This window comes from Peromyscus eremicus, chromosome 4 (assembly GCF_949786415.1).
Source record: "Peromyscus eremicus chromosome 4, PerEre_H2_v1, whole genome shotgun sequence".
Classification (NCBI taxonomy): domain Eukaryota; kingdom Metazoa; phylum Chordata; class Mammalia; order Rodentia; family Cricetidae; genus Peromyscus; species Peromyscus eremicus.
In genome coordinates this window covers 2,581,803-2,599,189 of record NC_081419.1, presented here as the reverse complement: position 1 = coordinate 2,599,189, position 17,387 = coordinate 2,581,803, and the positions used below count along the sequence as shown (strand labels likewise).

Sequence of the window (17,387 nt, the reverse complement as noted above, 5' to 3'; positions counted from 1 at the left end):
AGTCCAGTGAACTGGTTGACTTCAAAATCCCTTCAGAATCTTACAAAATGTAAAAAATTGAAGCTGGAAGAATGGCTCAGTGGTTAAGAGTACTGGCTCCTCTTTCAGAGGACCCAAGTTCAATCCCCAGAACCCACATGATAGCTCACAACCATCTATAACTCTACTCCCTGAATTATATATAAGTGTCTGATGCCTTCTTCTGACTTCTGGCTTCTGTGGGCACCAGGCACACAACACTCATACACATAAAATAATTACCCATCTATGTATGTATGTATGTATGTATGTATGTGTCTGTCTATCTATCTATCTATCTATCTATCTATCTATCTATCTATCTATCTATGTGCATGCAAGCGTGTCAGTCTTAGGAGCCTCTTTTATCTGTGTGGTTAAATTTACCAAAAATGTTTAATCTGAAATTAAAATACAAATTACAGGAAATTTATTAACTTAAAAATACACCAATTTCATGTTAATGCATACAGCATACTTTTATGAAAAAAACTGCATTTTCTAAGACAATTATTACTTAGAACTGCTACATTTTTACAATCTCTTTTAATAATTTTGTTTAATGAAAACCAGTTCAATTTGCCTACATTCTACTCTCGATATGCTTCTGTGTGTTACTTTGTCTGAAATATAAGAAAATTGAGGTCCTTACAGATATGTAAAAATAAAATGTATATTACATCTTATGGTTTCTAAACATAGTTACAGTGTGGAAACTGAAACCACACTCTTCATACTGTGTATTTCTTCTTTGTGCGCACATGCATATGTGCGGGTGCTCACAGAGGTCAGAGGAAGATGTGAGTGTCCTGTGTTATCACTCTCTGCTATATTCTCTTGAGACAGGGTCTCTCACTGAGCTGAGATGGTAGCCAACAAGCCCCAGTGATCCTGCCTTTAACAGCAGGGCTTGGGGACACAGGCTTACTTAGCAACACTTGGCTTTTTACATGGGTACTGGGACCTGAGCTCAGATCTTCAGTGCTTGAATAATCAGCACTGATGGCAGGTACAAGATTTTTGTTTTTGGAGACACTATTTCCCTGAGTAGCCCTGGCTATCCTGGAACTATGTAAACCAGGCTGATAGAGATCCACCTGTCTCTTCCTCCCGAGTACTGGGATTAAAGGTGTGCTCCACCATGACTGGCCAGGTTGTTTGTTGGTTTGTAGACAGGATCTATGTAACACTGGATAACCTAGAGCCTGATACGTAGACCAGGCTGGCCTCAAACTCACAGAGATCCACCTCCTTCTGCCTCCCAAGTGCTGTAGCTAAAGGCATGCATCACCATGCCAGGCCCTAGGCACAAGCTTTTTTTGTTTTGTTTTGTTGGTTTTTTCGAGGCAGGATTTCTCTGTGTAGTTTTGCGCCTTTCCTGGAACTCACTTGGTAGCCCAGGCTGGCCTCGAACTCACAGAGATCCACCTGGCTCTGCCTCCCGAGTGCCGGGATTAAAGGCGTGCGCCACCACCGCCCGGCAGACACAAGCTTTTTAATGACCTATTTTCACTTGCAAGTTGGATTTTACTATTGGCTATAAATTACTGTCAGCTGTTTACCTTGAAGTGACAGACTTGGCTCATCATTTAAGAAACTGTTACAGGTAGGGGAAGAAGAAAATGTGAGCAAAGTACATGTAAGTATGAAAATGTCATAATGAAATCCATTAGCCTGTACTGAATCTGAAAAAAAAAATCAATTAAAAAGAAATTTCCTGCTAAATATTCAGGCCTGAATAAACCATCTGTCAGTCACTTGTCTTCCTGATAAATCATGTTCCTAGAAAAGAAGCAGCTAGTTCAGCTTCAACTCAAACAGGCAGGACTCCCTCATCTTGCAGTGTGCAATAAAACATGCTTTGAGAACACTTCTTATTGTGTTCATTTGCTTGCTCTTTTGAGACAGGTCTCACTGTATCTATACTGGCCTTGAACTCATAATCCTCCTGCCTCAGCCTCTGGAGCCTGGATCAAATGTGTGCCACAATACCCAGCTACATTCCCTAAGGGTATATATGTAATTTCAAGGCCCAGATTTAATGAAAACTCATCACTTCTGCTCTTAGTGTAGAATATGCTTTTCCCTCCCCTTTCCTATTTCTAGGCTGAAAAGTATGCTGAGAGTCTGGTCTCTAACTTGGTCTGTGCTAAGGGGTCAGCATCTCACTACTGTCTGTACTGTCAATGTCATGGGAAGGGCACACAGCAGTCAATGTTGATTTGAAAGTTGGTCCAACCCCCTGAGACTGAAAGGCTTTTGGGGTCTTGGGGTTGGCAGGTCATACCATGAGAGCGGTGGCACCTATTTTCAGTTAGTATGATCCAGTTCCATCCCATCTGGGGTCAGGGTGGTACTTGGCATAATTAGGCTTCACAAGGCGAGATGTACACTGGTATCTCTGGCCTGCCACTCACCTTCCGGGGGTGTGTGGTTGTGGCTTGCGAGGCTGGCCCATGCATACAGTCGTCTGGAGGACAGGGTGGGGCTGGTGGAGGAGAGGTTGCTGGGGTTCCCAAAGGAGTTCCTTTTCCACCTGCTCAGAGACAAGGATAGTCCATAGAAAGGCTGAGCCAAATATCAGAAAGGCCATTGTTTCCCCAACACTGCTATCACTACAAATGCAGCTGTTCAGTCAATTTCCTGGAATCCAGATTAGCCTCAGCATCTATCTGTCTATCTCTTTATTTCACTCATTCTGAAAAGCCCAGAAACTTACATTGAGTTTCCAAAACAAGTCTATTACTGCCAAATGGCCCCCAATGTCACTATGAGTTCCTGTCACAAAACACAGGCCCAAACCAACCAATCAAGTCCAACTAAGACCCACATACCAGTGGTACCAAAGGCTTTACTGTAGGGGTGTGACAAATCAGGTGGGACATTTCCAGGAGACGTAGGAGGAGTGGTCATCCCACAGACCACAGATGGGCTCCAGAGAGTAGCCTAGAAATCAATAAGGACATCAGCATGAGCAGGTGAGCACTGCGTCCTGCACAGATTTCTAGGCAATTCAGTTTAGATGCAGTCTTTTCAACTATAAGCTGCATGTTGTGAAATCTTTACCACGAGACAAGCTGCATTTCAAGTGTTTGGATTCCAAGGTGCCCACGTGGCAACAATGGCTTTTCTCTGCTCCTATCATGGGCTCTTACAGGGCGCTCCTGAAACTCACAGTGTGCCATTTCCCCACCACATACTAACTCCTGACCAATGGCCAAGTTCACCAGGAGGCAGAGGGAAGGCACACTGAGTAGCACCGTACTTGCAGCGGCTCAGGTAACAGCCTTGTTGATGGGGAACTCAGACTCTGAGGTAGCTGCCCAGCTGGACTGAACAACATCAGCCGAGAGGTGGAGGAAGGGGTGGAAGTAGCGCCCCCTGAAATGAAAGGGAAGGAGGCAGGGGTGAGTATGGGGTGCCAAGTCATTCTGATAAACAACCACAATCCTCTAGATCACCTGATAGCACACAATTCTCTATTTAAAATCACTATGGGTAGCTGGGCAGATCGTGGCACATGTTTTAAATTCCAGCACTCGGGAGGCAGAGGCAGGTGGATCTCTGTGAGTTCAAGGCCAGCTTGGTCTACAGAGCGAGTTCCAGGACAGCCAGAACTACATAGAGAAGCCCTGTCTCAAAAAACAAACAAATAAACAAAATCCCTAGAGGCTTGGGCATCCTTGGGATTAAACTAACATTTAAAGATTCTTGTGGGTTGTTTGTTTGTTTGTTTGTTTGTAGACAGGGCTTCACTGTATACAGTGCCCTAGAATACTAGACTGGCCTTGAACTCAGAGATCCACTGCCTCTGTCTTTTGAGTGTTGGGATTAAAGGTATGCACCACCACATCCAGCCTTTAAAGATTCTTTAAATGCCCTTTGGAAGTTAAAGATCAGACAGGTCTGACTCTAGTTATACAACAGGATAATTTAAAAGGCTTGCCATGTCTGACAGCCTGATCTGCAGTCTCCATTCCACCTAAAGCCAGGATCTGCTGTGAATCCTGACTCTCAGACTACGTCAGTCTATAGTCTGTGGGTTCCCACTGGAAGATGAGTTCCTCATAACACAGGGACCAGACATAAGCACTTGGACCTCACTGAATTAGGGGCTGAGACTAGTCTGGGGATCTGTTATGTTATTAGATGAGAGACTGAGAATAGTTAAGCTTTAAGGATAGAAAATTATTTAAATAAAATAGAGATAAATTCTAATTTAAAATATTCTGGGAGAAGTCCTTAGGTAGCAAAAGAAGTCTTACTCTAGGAAGAGCACTGAGAGCAAAAATAAAAACAATGCTTTCCTGAGATGACGGTGCAAACAGAGAGGACCAAAGTTACTTTTTACCATAGCTATTCTGTATGTCCACATAAGGGCTGGCGGTGACATCAGCTGAACGGTGAGAGAAGCAGACAGAGAGCTGGTGAGACACAGAATAGCCATCTTCATACGAGGCTTCTGTAGGGTCCAGAGAGATTTTGGCACACTCTATTACAACATCGTGAGTTTCTAATGTCTTCCACCTAGAAAAGGCAACACAAGTCAAGAAAGGCATGCACTAATCCACCTAACCACATCAGTTAAATTCTCAAGAGCCCAACTCAGTGCCGGCCACTGGGCTATGATTAGCAAAGCATGAGGCATAACCATGCCAACCCAGGTAGGAATAGCACTAGTATAAAAACTAGCCATCCATCTAACAAACCACCTCCCCTAGTTAAAATAGTTTCATGAAGGAAAAATGTCACCAACAACGATGAAGACTAGCCTCTTAGACTACACAGACAGCTCTGGGAATGTGTGCTTTGAAGCAAAGGGAAGCAGGGAATGGCAGGAGCTGAAAGCACTAAGCAGCTGGGCTGACCTGAGGTCTCCAGCCAAAGCCTCTGGGTTCTTCTAACATATCCCTGGACCATAAATACTGTGCAACCAATTAAGACCAAAGGACATGTAAAGCATGTTAAAGAGTTTCTGCAGTGGGAGCCTCAGGCCCGTATACCTCCAATTAATCCTACAGAAACATAGGGGATAATGCTGAGCCACAGCATGGCTTTGACAGGAATAAGGCCAGTCAAAGGGAACTGTCCTCCAGCAGAGTGGTCAGCACAACATTGGGAGAACAAGCTTTCAACAGACCAGTGGCTGCCAGAGGCCATGGAAACTTTCACTGTGGACACAACTGTTGTCAAAACTTAACAAGACTAGTTTTATTGTATGTAAACCATACACATTACTAAAACTGATTTTAAAAATCATGTTTTCAAATACTGAAGGACCCTCACCATCTTTTTGTTTGTTTGTTTGTTTTCAATTTTATGATTTTTGACTCAGGGTCTTACTCTGTGATCCTGGCTCCCCTGAAACTCACTCTGTAACCAAGGCTGTCCTTGAATTTGTGGCAATTCCAAGTGCTAGGATACACCTGACTGGAACATAATCTCTTTTTAAAAGATTTCTTTCTCACTTTATGTATTTACTTGGGGGCAGGGGAATGCCACAGCAAGACATGTGGAGATTGGAGGGCAGCTTGTGGGAGTCAGTTCTTCCTTTCTACCACGTGAGTCGTATGGAGTGAACAGGTCATCAGGCTTAGCAACAGACACCTTAAAACCAATGTGCCATCTCATCACTTTAGACTATCTTAAATGAGAAGAAAATGCAAGGCTGTTCTGGTAAGTGCCCACAAATAGACTGATAGTATTAAGTACTGAAATTCAAAGAACTAGAGGGGCTGGGAAATAATGCAGCAGGTAAAAGCATTTACCCCTCAAGTAAGCCTGAAAGACCTGAGTTTGATCCCTGGTACCCACATAAAAAGCCAGATGTGGTGGCACTCAACTGTAATCCCCGCAGTCCTACAGCAAGATGGCAGCTATAGACAGGAGAATCAGGCAGAAGCTCCAGTGCCAGTGGACTGCAGGGACAGAAACAGAGACCCTGCCTCAAAACAGAGAGAACTGACCCCTGAAAAGTTGCCCTCTGACCTCCACATATATGTCCCCCCCACCCCTCCGCCACATACATACAAACTAAAGGCTGGGCTGTAGCTCTGTTATAGATGCTTGCCCAACATCTGCAAGGCCAGTGTTAAATCTCCAGCACTACAAAACCCTGTAGTTACAGGCAATTTTCACTCTCTTAGTTTCTTCTTTTATCTCTTCTAGATCGGCCAAATGTTCTACAAACGCCCCCAAACCAACAGAACACTTAAACTGCACACTCCCCAAGCATCAACTTGCTCTTAGGACACACAGCTTTACTGTCTGTGCCTCCAAGTTCATGGTCATTCTGACAGGACTCTTGTCCTCTGTAGAGGTCCATCCCACCCCATTTTTTCCCAGGGTACTCTTGAGCAGGAACAGCAGGAAATATTAGATAGAAGTATAAAGGGGAGAGAAACAGACAGAAAATACAGGATAGTCTCGGGAGGGCCTGGATCCTAATCCATCGGACCCGGTGTCTGCCAAAGGGCTTTTAAAAGAATGCAAAGGGGTGAAGCAAAAGACCTCCCCCAGCACAGCCAAGTGCAGACCATCTCAGACTCCTGCACTCAGGCCCGTGGTCCAATCATCCTCTCTATGCAGGCCTGCTGGGTAAAGAAAACCTACATGGGCTCCAACAGTCCTCTGTCCGTGTTTACAAGGAGGAAGGCAACAGCACTAAAAGCATTGTGTGGGTTCTTCTAATAACACATGTTATCTACACACACTTACGGAATGCCTGTCCATTCTCATGTGCTGAAAATGTGGTATTGGGCTGGAGAGATGGCTCAGAAATTAAGAGCACTGGCTGCTCTTCCAGAGGATCTGAGTTCAATTCCCAGCAACCACATGGTGGCTCACAACCATCTATAATGAGATCTGGCACCTTCTTCTGGCATGCAGGCATACATGTAAGGAGAACACTGTATACATAATAAATAAAGCTTAAATTTTTAAAAAAAAATGTGGTGTTAAATACAAAGGAGAGGGTGTGCGGCACATGGCCAGAGCACAAGGCAGCTTTCCTGAGTGGCAAGTATTTCAAGCTTTGTCCCTTGGGTACTGGCTGCTATAGACATGTGTATGGAGTTGGGGGTGGGGAAGCTCCTTTTTCCAAACTCTCAGCATGACTAGAAAGTGATTAAATGAGGAGTCAAGACACAATATGCACAAAATTAATTTCAGTAAAGGAAATAAGATTCCTTTAAAAAAAAAAAAAAAAGAAATATATGGCTGGCAGGATGACTCAGCAGGTAGACATCAGGGCCAATCCTGGCTGCCCAAGTTCAAACCCTGAACCTACATACAGGTAGAAGAAAATTACTCCAATAAGCTGTCCTGTCCTCCACACACATGCATTCATGCATGTATGCATGTACATGTGCATGTGTATACAAACAGCCACACACAATAAGTAAGTAAACATAAATAAAAGAGGACTACATTAAATGTTTTGCTTATTTTTGCAGTGCTGGGGATTGAACTCTGAGTACTGCACATGCTGGGAAAGAATCCAGTTAAGTATCTTCACAATCCTTTTGTGTGTAGCAGAGTGTACCTGAAGAGGTCAGAGGACAACTTACGGGGGTTGGTTCTCTTCTTCCACTATGTGGCTTCAGGTCCCTTTAGCAACTGAGCCATCTCACTGGTTCTAAATGTTTTATTTTAGTTCAAGCAAAACTCCATTGTATTTCCTTGATACTTAAATAGACTTTTTAAAAAATCTTGTTCTTAGTTCTTATGAGACAGGGTTTCTCTGTGTAGCCGTGGCTGTCCTGGAACTCACTCTGTAGCCCAGGCTGGCCTCAAACTCAGCCCTACTTGCCTCTGCCTCCCCAGTGCTGGGAGTAAAGATGTACACCACCACGGCAGGCTTAAATAGACTATTTCTGTTTTAATGTCTCTGAAACTGCAAACTACAATCTTAACAGCTGCTCGCTTGTTTACTTGGTACCCTCCTCTCAGACCTACAGAAAATGTATGTGTGTTGTGCATCTCAGAACCGCTGAAATACAGTAGCTTATAGTACCTGCAGCCTATGGTCCCAAGGCCAGAGAAGATAGAGACACGAAGACTAAGAGGTTGAGGCCTAACTGGACTCTATGGGGAGAAACAACAAGTCAGTGCCATGCTAAGGGCGCCTCACACTGTTCTCTTTGACAACTACTCTGGCTGCTGCCTCCAGCTCTGCTAGCTGAATTACTTCCCCAACTCTCTAAGGCCCAACAAATACACTCTACGCTTCTCATTTATTAACTCGCTCTAAGGACCAGGATCACTGCTATCTATCCTTTCCCTCCTCCTCAAGTTAACTCTTCATTTTTTCCAAAATTGACTTAACCAACTATTGAGACTATGTAAGCATCAATCACAGCAGAGCTGAGGGGTTCTGACACGGTTTCTCACTTGGTATGGCCTGGCATTGTCTCCTTCTCCCAGTCTGTGACGCGTCCAATGCTAACTGAACTACCCTGGCTGCTCTGGACTAACGCCAACTGTCTCTCCCCTCATCCCGCTGAGCTCCCTTCTGGAGCTGCGTCAGTCCTCGGCCCACTGCTCTGACACCTCTTTGACGAACCTACATCAAGCCCCAACCTTCTTGGACTCATTCTGGTAGAGCATTCTCCCTTGGTTAGCTAGGGTGTGTGTGGGGGGTATAACTCTGACTCCTGGCCTGTCTAAAAGAGCCTCACACCACAGAACTCTAACCTGAAAGCCTCTTGAAGGAGTTGAGAAGTTAGCACTATTCTGACTTCCAGTTCTTATTACGTGTCTGGCTGTTTTTATCCTTCCATTTTCTGAAAGGTTTATTCTAGTATTTTGAAATCTCACCAAGTTGAGGCTGGGCAGCATTCCTTTACATTGACTGATCTGTGCACTAGACAAACTCCTTCAATCTAGAAGCTTCGACTTCAGGAAATTTCTTTTACAAGTTTTTCTTCTACCAAAGTGTCCTCTTCTCCTTTAAGAATTTGTTTTATTGGCTATTGGGCTCTGCCCACCATTCTAAAGCTGTTCTCAATCATCTGCCTCTGTCCTTTGTTCAAATGGGCCAGTCTTAGCTGTACATCTAGTTCCTTTACTGAAATGCTTACTTGGGGGTTCATTTTAACTTCAAGAGCTCTTTACTATGTCAGAATGCCTTTTACTGTGTCATCCTGCCCCCACACAACCATGCACAATTGCCTGTTCTATGGTTTTGCCGTCAGTGTTTCTTCCTGGCTCCCCTTCCTTATCATACTGTCTCTCTCACAGCAAACAAATCTTCCTTCCAACACCAGATGGTCCACAACTCTGGGCACTGAGGTGCTATGTACTGCTGACAGGGAAGGCCCCCAAGCTAATATGGCTGACTGAACATTTTCACCCAACTGTACAATCTCCTAAAGTTCCACCATCTATAATAAACACCTGTTTTCATATATGAAGCACAGGGAGGAAAAGGCGGCAGAAAGCACAAGTGTCTAAATCTGGAGAGCAGCAGACAGGTGATAACTGGCATGTCCAACCCAAGAAGCAAAGTCCTAAACCAAAGCTTCAAGCCACCAGTCAGATGGTTTATACTGCACAACCCTTAGGAGCCCAAGAGCTCACAGCATCCAGATCTGCTGGAACTGGAGGTGAGATGCAAGAATCTAGAGATAGCTACTCTGAAGCAGCTGGGGCTTTCTGGGAACTCTATGCTCCCAGAAAGCAGCTCTGTTCCTTACTGGAATCTGGTTATTCCCTGGCAAGGGGATTCTCTCCAGGAAAGTGAAGTCAGGCCAGAACAAAGCCTCAACAGAAGACATGGGGGGCATAAATGCATCTCAGGCAAGAAAGTTATGAGAAAGTACACAATCTAAATGCCCAAACCACCAAGTCCTCCCTTACCTACCTCTTCTGCAGAAACAGCCAGGTCATACCAGCCTGGAGATCAGAAGAATTTTCTAAAAATCTGACCAGCTAAAGAACACAATCCCAGTGTTGGTATCTCCCTCAGAAGCTCAGATCCACACAAAAATGCTCTAGATAAAATGCCCACATTCACAAGTAGTTTTCCTGTCTTCTCACCCAAGCACAAGAGAATCACTAAGCTTCGCAAAAAGCCTCAGAGACTTAAAAAGCACAAATCAAAACAAGTGAATGAAGAAATAGACTATGCAGAGAAAATAAAAAAAAGACACCGTATCTACGAGACGAAAATAGGTGACTAAAGAAAAGCACTCTGTGAACTAAAGAGAACATTCAGGCAAAAATCCTAACAGTGGGAATAACTAAAGCGGGAAGGCTGAACATCAATGACAAGGAAGCCTGCAGGAAGCAGACTAAAAGATAGAAAGGAAAAACAGGTTTTGATGTCACCACTGGAGTGTAGGAAAGACAGGTAACCAGAAGAGAGAAAGCCACACCCAAAACAGTAAAGAAAATCTCCTAAGACCTAAAAGCTTATATGTTGAACAGCGACAACAGATCCACACCAAGGTATATCACAAGGAGATTTCAGACTATCAGTCTAAAAGAGAGATAATCTGCCAGCCCCCATAGAGGAAAATATACCAGCAAAATGGCAATGGGTTCTTCCTCCAGTCACTGGAGGAGACTAACTCTCAGCCCAGCATTCACATCTGGCCAGGTCAACTGCATCCTTCCTAAATGCTAGAGGATGCAGCATAGCACAACCAGAGGGAGGGCCTGGGAAATGGCCCAGTCCAACCCCTGGAACCCACATATCTCTCTCTCTCTCTCTCTCTCTCTCTCTCTCTCTCTCTCTCTCTCTCTCTCTCTCTCACACACACACACACACACACACACACACACACACACACACACACAGAGCACAGTGAGGTATGCCTATGGTAAATTTCAGATTCAATGAAAGACCCTGCCTCAAAAAATAAAGGAGAGAAGAATTGACTAAGGAAGACACCTAACATCCATCTCTGGCCTTCACATGCACACGCATGTGTGTGTGCATCCACCAACACACACACACACCAAGAAAGAAGACAAAAAAATACAGGAAATGGGAGACGCTGCCCAGGAAAGAGGCCAAGCAACGGCTCAGGAGAGCAAGCCAACAGCTGAGTCTCAGACAGCAGCCAGTTCAGCTCAGAACAGGGCTGCTGAAAGACAAGCATGCTGCTAAACAGCTCCAAGGCTCCTACTATCCCCACTATCCTTTTAGTCAAGGGATAGCATCAAGTGACCTGAGAGAACTCATCTTCACTACATACTGAGGAAGCTCTCACTCCCTAGATCTGCATTTATTTTACTCCACAGGATTTTGCAGAGACCTACCTCTATGCTGGAGCAGCCAGGACAGCACATCTGACAAGAGCCCTCACGAGAAGCTTTGCTAGACACATACAGCCTGTGCTTCCCAGGCCTCACTTGTCACCTTGTGCAATGACTCCCCAGAAAGCACTCTTAGAGAAGGTGAAGCAGGCCAACCAACGCTGACAATGCTCCTGCCCTCATCCTCTGCAAACCTGTATCTAACAGCAATCAACGCTCAAAACAAGCCACATGCATGGCAAACTACAGAGAAAACAGTGAACATAAGGGCAAAGCAGAGCTGCCTCTGAGGGAGACAGGGAGCAGGGAGGAGCAGCTTCTCAGGCAGAACTACCACTGGAATGTTCTGATTTTCAGGCTGGAGCTAACTATATGCTTATGTGTTATTATACACTGCTTTAAGCTGACTACTGAGGCTGCATGACAGAAGAGACTAGAAGAGGCATGACCCTGTAAGCCAGTCTTTTTAAGATCCCAGAGATTGATACCTGTGGCTCAGTTTCCACCAAAAAGCTTCCATCCCCTCACTGGGAATCGTAAATCTGCCTAACAGGCAGAAGGAGCTGTGCTTCATGTAGCTCAGCAGGTTCAGTGGCTCCTCAGGACACACCTGGGAATTCCTGCAGGGCCCATGGGGGTGTCAGGCACTTGGCAATGCCCATGGAGAAAGGGACCCAAGTAGGCTCATTACTCCACATCTGGCCTTTCTGTAATCTCCTAGTTTTCAGCTACCCAATTAACCTCCCAACCCACTCAAGTTACCAAAAAGAAAGCCTTCCTGGGCTTCTGGGGACAGGCACTGGCTGCCACCACCTTTGCTCTGCTCACGGAGTCAGTAGCTCTCCCTGAGGAGTATTCTTTAGATGCAAAGTTCCAGCCCATTCTGCAAGTGGAACATCTGTATTCCCACAGATATTCATAGATCATATTTTCAATCTCTAAGAGACTCAAAAATTCTGTCACTAATTTAGTTTCTGTACCTTCGAGGGTCCAGTTCATGGTCCTTGGATCCAGTCACTAATTCCGGATGAATTCGCACATGCTCCATCATTGGCTAGAAGAGTTTGGGTTGACAAATTATAGGTGTGAAGTTGTGTGGCAAATCCACATGATGGAACATTATTTGACAACAAAAAGGGATGAAGTACTGATACATGTTACAATACAGATGAACCTTGAAATACGGTGAGACGCCAATCACAAAAGAGCACACACCGTACAATCCCATGTATATGAAATGCACAGAATAGCAACTCTTGACTAGGGAATTAGAAAGACAATTAGTGGCTACCTGGTTTGAAGTAGAGGTGTCAAGGATTTCTTCTCAAAATTTTCCTGTCTGCCATATAATACAAATGCTATAAAAGTACCTGTCTGAAAGAAGCTCTAAAGATCAAGTAGATTGGCAGCTGTTGTTTTTTAACTCACCTTGACAACTTCTTCAAAAGTCTCCACGTTTTCCTTCATACTATAGTGAGAGCGCAGGAAGGAGACGAAGTTACAAGGGTACATTCCATAAAGGCGATGAAAGAGGGCATAAACACTGGCATGGAGATGGACAAGGTAGACTTCTGTCACATGGCCTAAGGAAGGAAACCAGTTGTACAGACATGAACTTGAGGACACCAGCATGCTTTCTTTCTGAAGCTCTCTGAAGCTCACCTACTAAGCTTCAGAAAGGTAAGACAGATGCAAATCTGGATATACCATATGCCCTTGTTTAAAACCCACGAGTGAATCCTTTGGGTAAACTCCAATCTGCTTCGTGTGACCTAGAAGTATCTACCCATCTCTGCCTTCCTCCTCCTCTCCAGCCACCCCCACAAGGAAGATTCCAAACACTCTTGCAACACTAGGTTCCTCTCAGTGTCACTTTCCCAGGCTCACAGTCACTCTCCCTACAATCTGCAGTGACATTTTTGCCTGATTCAGCATGTGTGTCTTGAAAAGGAGGCTATTCCTCTCCTTCTCCCCTAGTACCACACAGAATTTGGTGCATAATGAACATGTGAGGGTTTATAGAATGAGCATGTAAGAGACTTTTAAAATCAAGATAGGATCTTAGCTGTGCAGATTTATAATTAAAGAGGAAACACTACAATGTAGAAATTAGCTTAAGTTGCTTGGACAATTCCATTAACTTGGCCTTACCAAGACCCTATAGAAATTCCAGCTTTCTAGAAGCATCTGTCCCTTTCTCCCAAGAAGATATGGCCAGGCTGGCAGGCCAGGCTTGTGCTCAATGGCCCTTGTGCAGAAAGCTGAAGCAGTCTCCCCCACAGACCATACATATTTCATCTTCTAATATGAATATTTCATGCTAGGACTACCAGAAGATTCTGCAGTTCACAGGCTGACAGCTTCTGAATCACTCTGATGAAGCTGCACTGTCTGCCGAGATGATCTGATGTGGGAAAAGCCCCATACATTTGACACTCATGCCCCAATGAGGACACTGGAGTCTGTCTCCTCCTCCTCTATGCACAACCAATAGGTTCTCACAACTGAAGTCGTGAAGCTGTGGCTGCACACATCAGCACAGAAGAACACAAGCATTTTGTAAACTCAGTTGTACAGCACCCAGAGGTAGAAGCTGTGATCCAGTTTTACTAATGAGATTCAGGAAGTTGTACATCCTGCCCCTAAGTTTCTCTGACAATCCTTTCTGACCAACAGCATAAGGACAGTGTCTCGCCAGCCCCGCTTCCTATGTGCCCTACAATGGGCGCACCCAAACATTTTCTCATCTATGTAGTGAATACCATACATCCTTCCTTCCCTTACAACACATGGTTGCTAACAGTAAGGACAGCATTCCCTTGTGAAGCCTGACAAGGACACTGGAACTGTACCTGGTTTCTTCAGGCACCATGATGAGAGACGGCCAAAGATGTCAAAAAAATCAAGAAGATGCTGCTTCCCTGACTGCGGGATCATCGGTAGCATGGTGATCAACACCAAGACACCAGTTGTGAGGACCACAACATCAGTGTCCATCTGCAGAAGGGAAGGGCGACGTCAGGCTCAGCACTGGGATGAGGGTCCAAATCCTGAGGTCACAGATCTGAAGACCCTCTTGTGCTCATTTCCTGACCCCTAAGAATTTGAGGGACAGCACTGAAATAGACTTAGCAGAAGCACTAAGCCCTGTCACCACTGTGGGGATACTGGAGGACCATTTCCCACATTCCACCACCTCATCTGAGCGATAGGTTTAACTTGGCTTGAAGCTCCCAAGTCTGGAAGCCTCAAGATTCCCTATTCTGCCACCTGGATGAAAGTGTAAGAGACAGCTTACACAGAACACAGGACACTGCTATTCTCACTCATCCAACTAAACTTCTAAGATGTTAATTTTCTGTCAAGTGATTAAAGGACACTGCACATTGAGAGTTAGTTCATTTTCTCACTAGTACTGGGAACTAAACTCAGGGCCTTATGCACGCTAGGCAAGAGCTCTACCACTAAGCCACACCCTCCGCCCAATTCTCTATTGTTTAAAGGACTACTACAAGCCAAACATGGTGGCTAACACCTGCAATTCTAACAGTTGGGAGGCTAAGGCAGGAAGATTGCCTCGAGTTGAAAGCCAGCCTGGTTCCATAGTGAGATCTAGATCACCTAGGACTACATGGCAAGACCCTTCTCAAAACAAAACAAAACAAAACAAAACAAAACAAAACCACCAAACCAGGGAAGCTGGAGAAATGGCTTAGTGGTTAAGAGCATAGACTGCTCTTCTAGAGGAACCATTTCAGTTGCCAGAACCAGCTTGGTGGCTCCCAAGTCTGTAACTCCATTTCTAGGGGGTTCTATTCCCTTTTCTGGCCTCCAAGGGTACCAGGCATGCATCTAGTACATATACACACACTCAGGGACTCACACATACACATAAAACATAAATAAATAAGTAAGTAAGTAAATAGATTCAAGGCTGGTGAGGTGGCTCAGTGGGTGAAAGCCCCTATCACTAAGCCTGACAACCTGAGTTCAATGCCTGAGACCCACATGGTAGAAGCAAAGAGCTGACTCCTGCAAGCTGTGTTACAACACTTTTTTCAGAAATAATATTTACGGAGGCATTTCCTTCAAAGCCTTCCAAATCTCCTACCTTGAGACATTTCAGTAAAGAAGGCAGAAGAGGTGCTTGAGAGAGCTTATGCTTCCAAGATGGCTGTAGTCTGACGACATGCCCCAGCAACAAGAGGATGGATAAACGAGTGGCAGCTTTGCCTACATACTCATTAATTTTGTCCAAGAGGTGCTGAAAATGTAAAAGATCATGAGAAATTTTCTTATAAGTATACAAAGTGAACAAAATTACAGGTAGTAATGATAAACTCCAAGTCCCTCTAATACAGGACCCAAAAGATTTAATAACCCCATGGGCTGAAGATATGGCTCAGCCTGTAAAGGTTAAGGTTCCAATCAAAAGATTAATAAGCCCAATTCAAGATTTTCAAAACCACATTAGTGAATGAAGTTTTCTTCATTTGGCCTGAGAGAACAGCCAGCTGCAATTTATGAAAAAGGATCCCTTAACGCAGAGTTGCAAACAGGGACAAGACTCTATTTCAGCTTCTCTCCACCCTGACACACAATCCAAGGTTGCAAACCCACAGCAGGTTGTGTAAGACCCTTACTACTGTAACACCCAAGCATCCATGCTCTAGCCTTAAATGTAAATCAAGCCATTGTGGTACTGTAATCTGGCCTGGAGTAAACAAGACCATAGTAGGCATTGTAAAAGCAGGCAGCCTCACATGCAAATGCAAGACTTAGGAATTTCCCCTTATTGGTATTTTCAAAAGCCCTACTCAAAGCACAAGTTTAAAGATCTTTATTTTGGGGGCTGGAGAGATGGCGCCAGAGGCTAAGAGCACAGGCTAATCTTGCAGAGGTTCCTGAGTTCAATTCTCAGCAACCACATGGTGGCTCACAACCATCTATATAATGAGATCTGGTGCCACCTTCTGGCATGCAGGCAGAACATTATACATAATAAATACATCTTTAAAAAAAAAAAAAGATCTTTATTTCAATTGCCATTAATCTACTACAGTACTGGAATTACAAGATTTCTTTAAAGAACAAGATCTGTAAAAAGCCTCTGAAATTGATGTTACTTTGTAAACTTTTCAGAGCCTATAAATGATTTCATATGTATTTAGTCTTTGGAGATAAGCTGTGGCAACTGATGTGGTCACCCTCACCGGACTGAGAACTCACAAAGTGGCCTGCAATTCCATCCCAGCAGTTACCTTATCATGTGGCTCTTGCAAGGTGGTCAGGATGTGCAATACAGGCTGAGAATTGGTTTCCAGGTAATAATCCACCAAGGTGTTTACAAGCATAGGCCCACGTTCTAAACAAAAAGGGCAATTCATCAGACTTACTTCCTTTTCCCTCAATAATTGTCATAAAAGCCAGAAAACATCCTTTTACACTATCCAAAGTCATTAAGCACTGTTTTTGCTTTTTTTTTTAATTCATTAGACTAACAGGATAATTCCAAGCTTATATAGCCACAAAAGCATATGAAATACTATCATAGTTATATGGCTCAGTGGGTACAGTGCTTGTGGCACAAGCATAAAGATCTGAGTTCAAATCCCCAGAACACACGTAAAAAGCCAGGCAGAACACACATTAAAAAGCTGGGCATGGTCATGAATACCTGTAGCCCCAGGAAGCAGAGACAGGAAGATAAATAACTGGCTTGCTGGCCACCAGCCTAGCTCCAGATTCAGTTAGAGTCCTTGTTTCAAGAGAATAAGGCAAAGAGTGATAGGAGACTGGGACACCCAAATGTCTTCTTCTGGCCTTTGTAATACGTGTACACACACACACACACACACACACACACAAAGGAAAATAAATAAACAAATAAACACATAAATAAATAAATGGCCGAAAAAATGGCTCAGCAGTTAAGAGTGCTTTCTGCTCTTACAAAAACCCTAGATTCAGTTCCCAGCACCCACATGGTGGCTCACAACCACCTATAGCTCTAGTTCCAGGGAATTTTACACCATCTTCTGACCTTCAAGAGAACCTGAACACATGCAGTACACATAAACTCGCACACACACAAGTGCATATGCTCA

The 17,387-nt window shown here is 44.3% G+C and overlaps 1 protein-coding gene across 5 annotated transcripts in view; it reads right to left on the bottom strand.

Annotated features, from left to right (window-relative positions):
* Tsc1 (TSC complex subunit 1) overlaps window positions 1-17,387 on the bottom strand; it is a 48,893-nt gene that overhangs the window by 12,881 nt on the left and 18,625 nt on the right. For 3 of the 5 annotated variants that reach the window (XM_059259899.1, XM_059259901.1, XM_059259900.1), the window contains exons 4-13: window positions 16,542-16,645; window positions 15,392-15,544; window positions 14,133-14,277; window positions 12,709-12,863; window positions 12,261-12,334; window positions 5,862-5,936; window positions 4,370-4,545; window positions 3,284-3,399; window positions 2,853-2,964; window positions 2,436-2,554 (exon numbers count right to left, since the gene is read on the bottom strand). In XM_059259899.1, coding sequence (XP_059115882.1) covers window positions 2,436-2,554; window positions 2,853-2,964; window positions 3,284-3,399; window positions 4,370-4,545; window positions 5,862-5,936; window positions 12,261-12,334; window positions 12,709-12,863; window positions 14,133-14,277; window positions 15,392-15,544; window positions 16,542-16,645 — 1,229 coding nt within the window. The remainder of the gene's footprint in view (window positions 1-2,435; window positions 2,555-2,852; window positions 2,965-3,283; window positions 3,400-4,369; window positions 4,546-5,861; window positions 5,937-12,260; window positions 12,335-12,708; window positions 12,864-14,132; window positions 14,278-15,391; window positions 15,545-16,541; window positions 16,646-17,387) is intronic. The other 2 variants (XM_059259902.1, XM_059259904.1) reach the window with 1 other exon arrangement.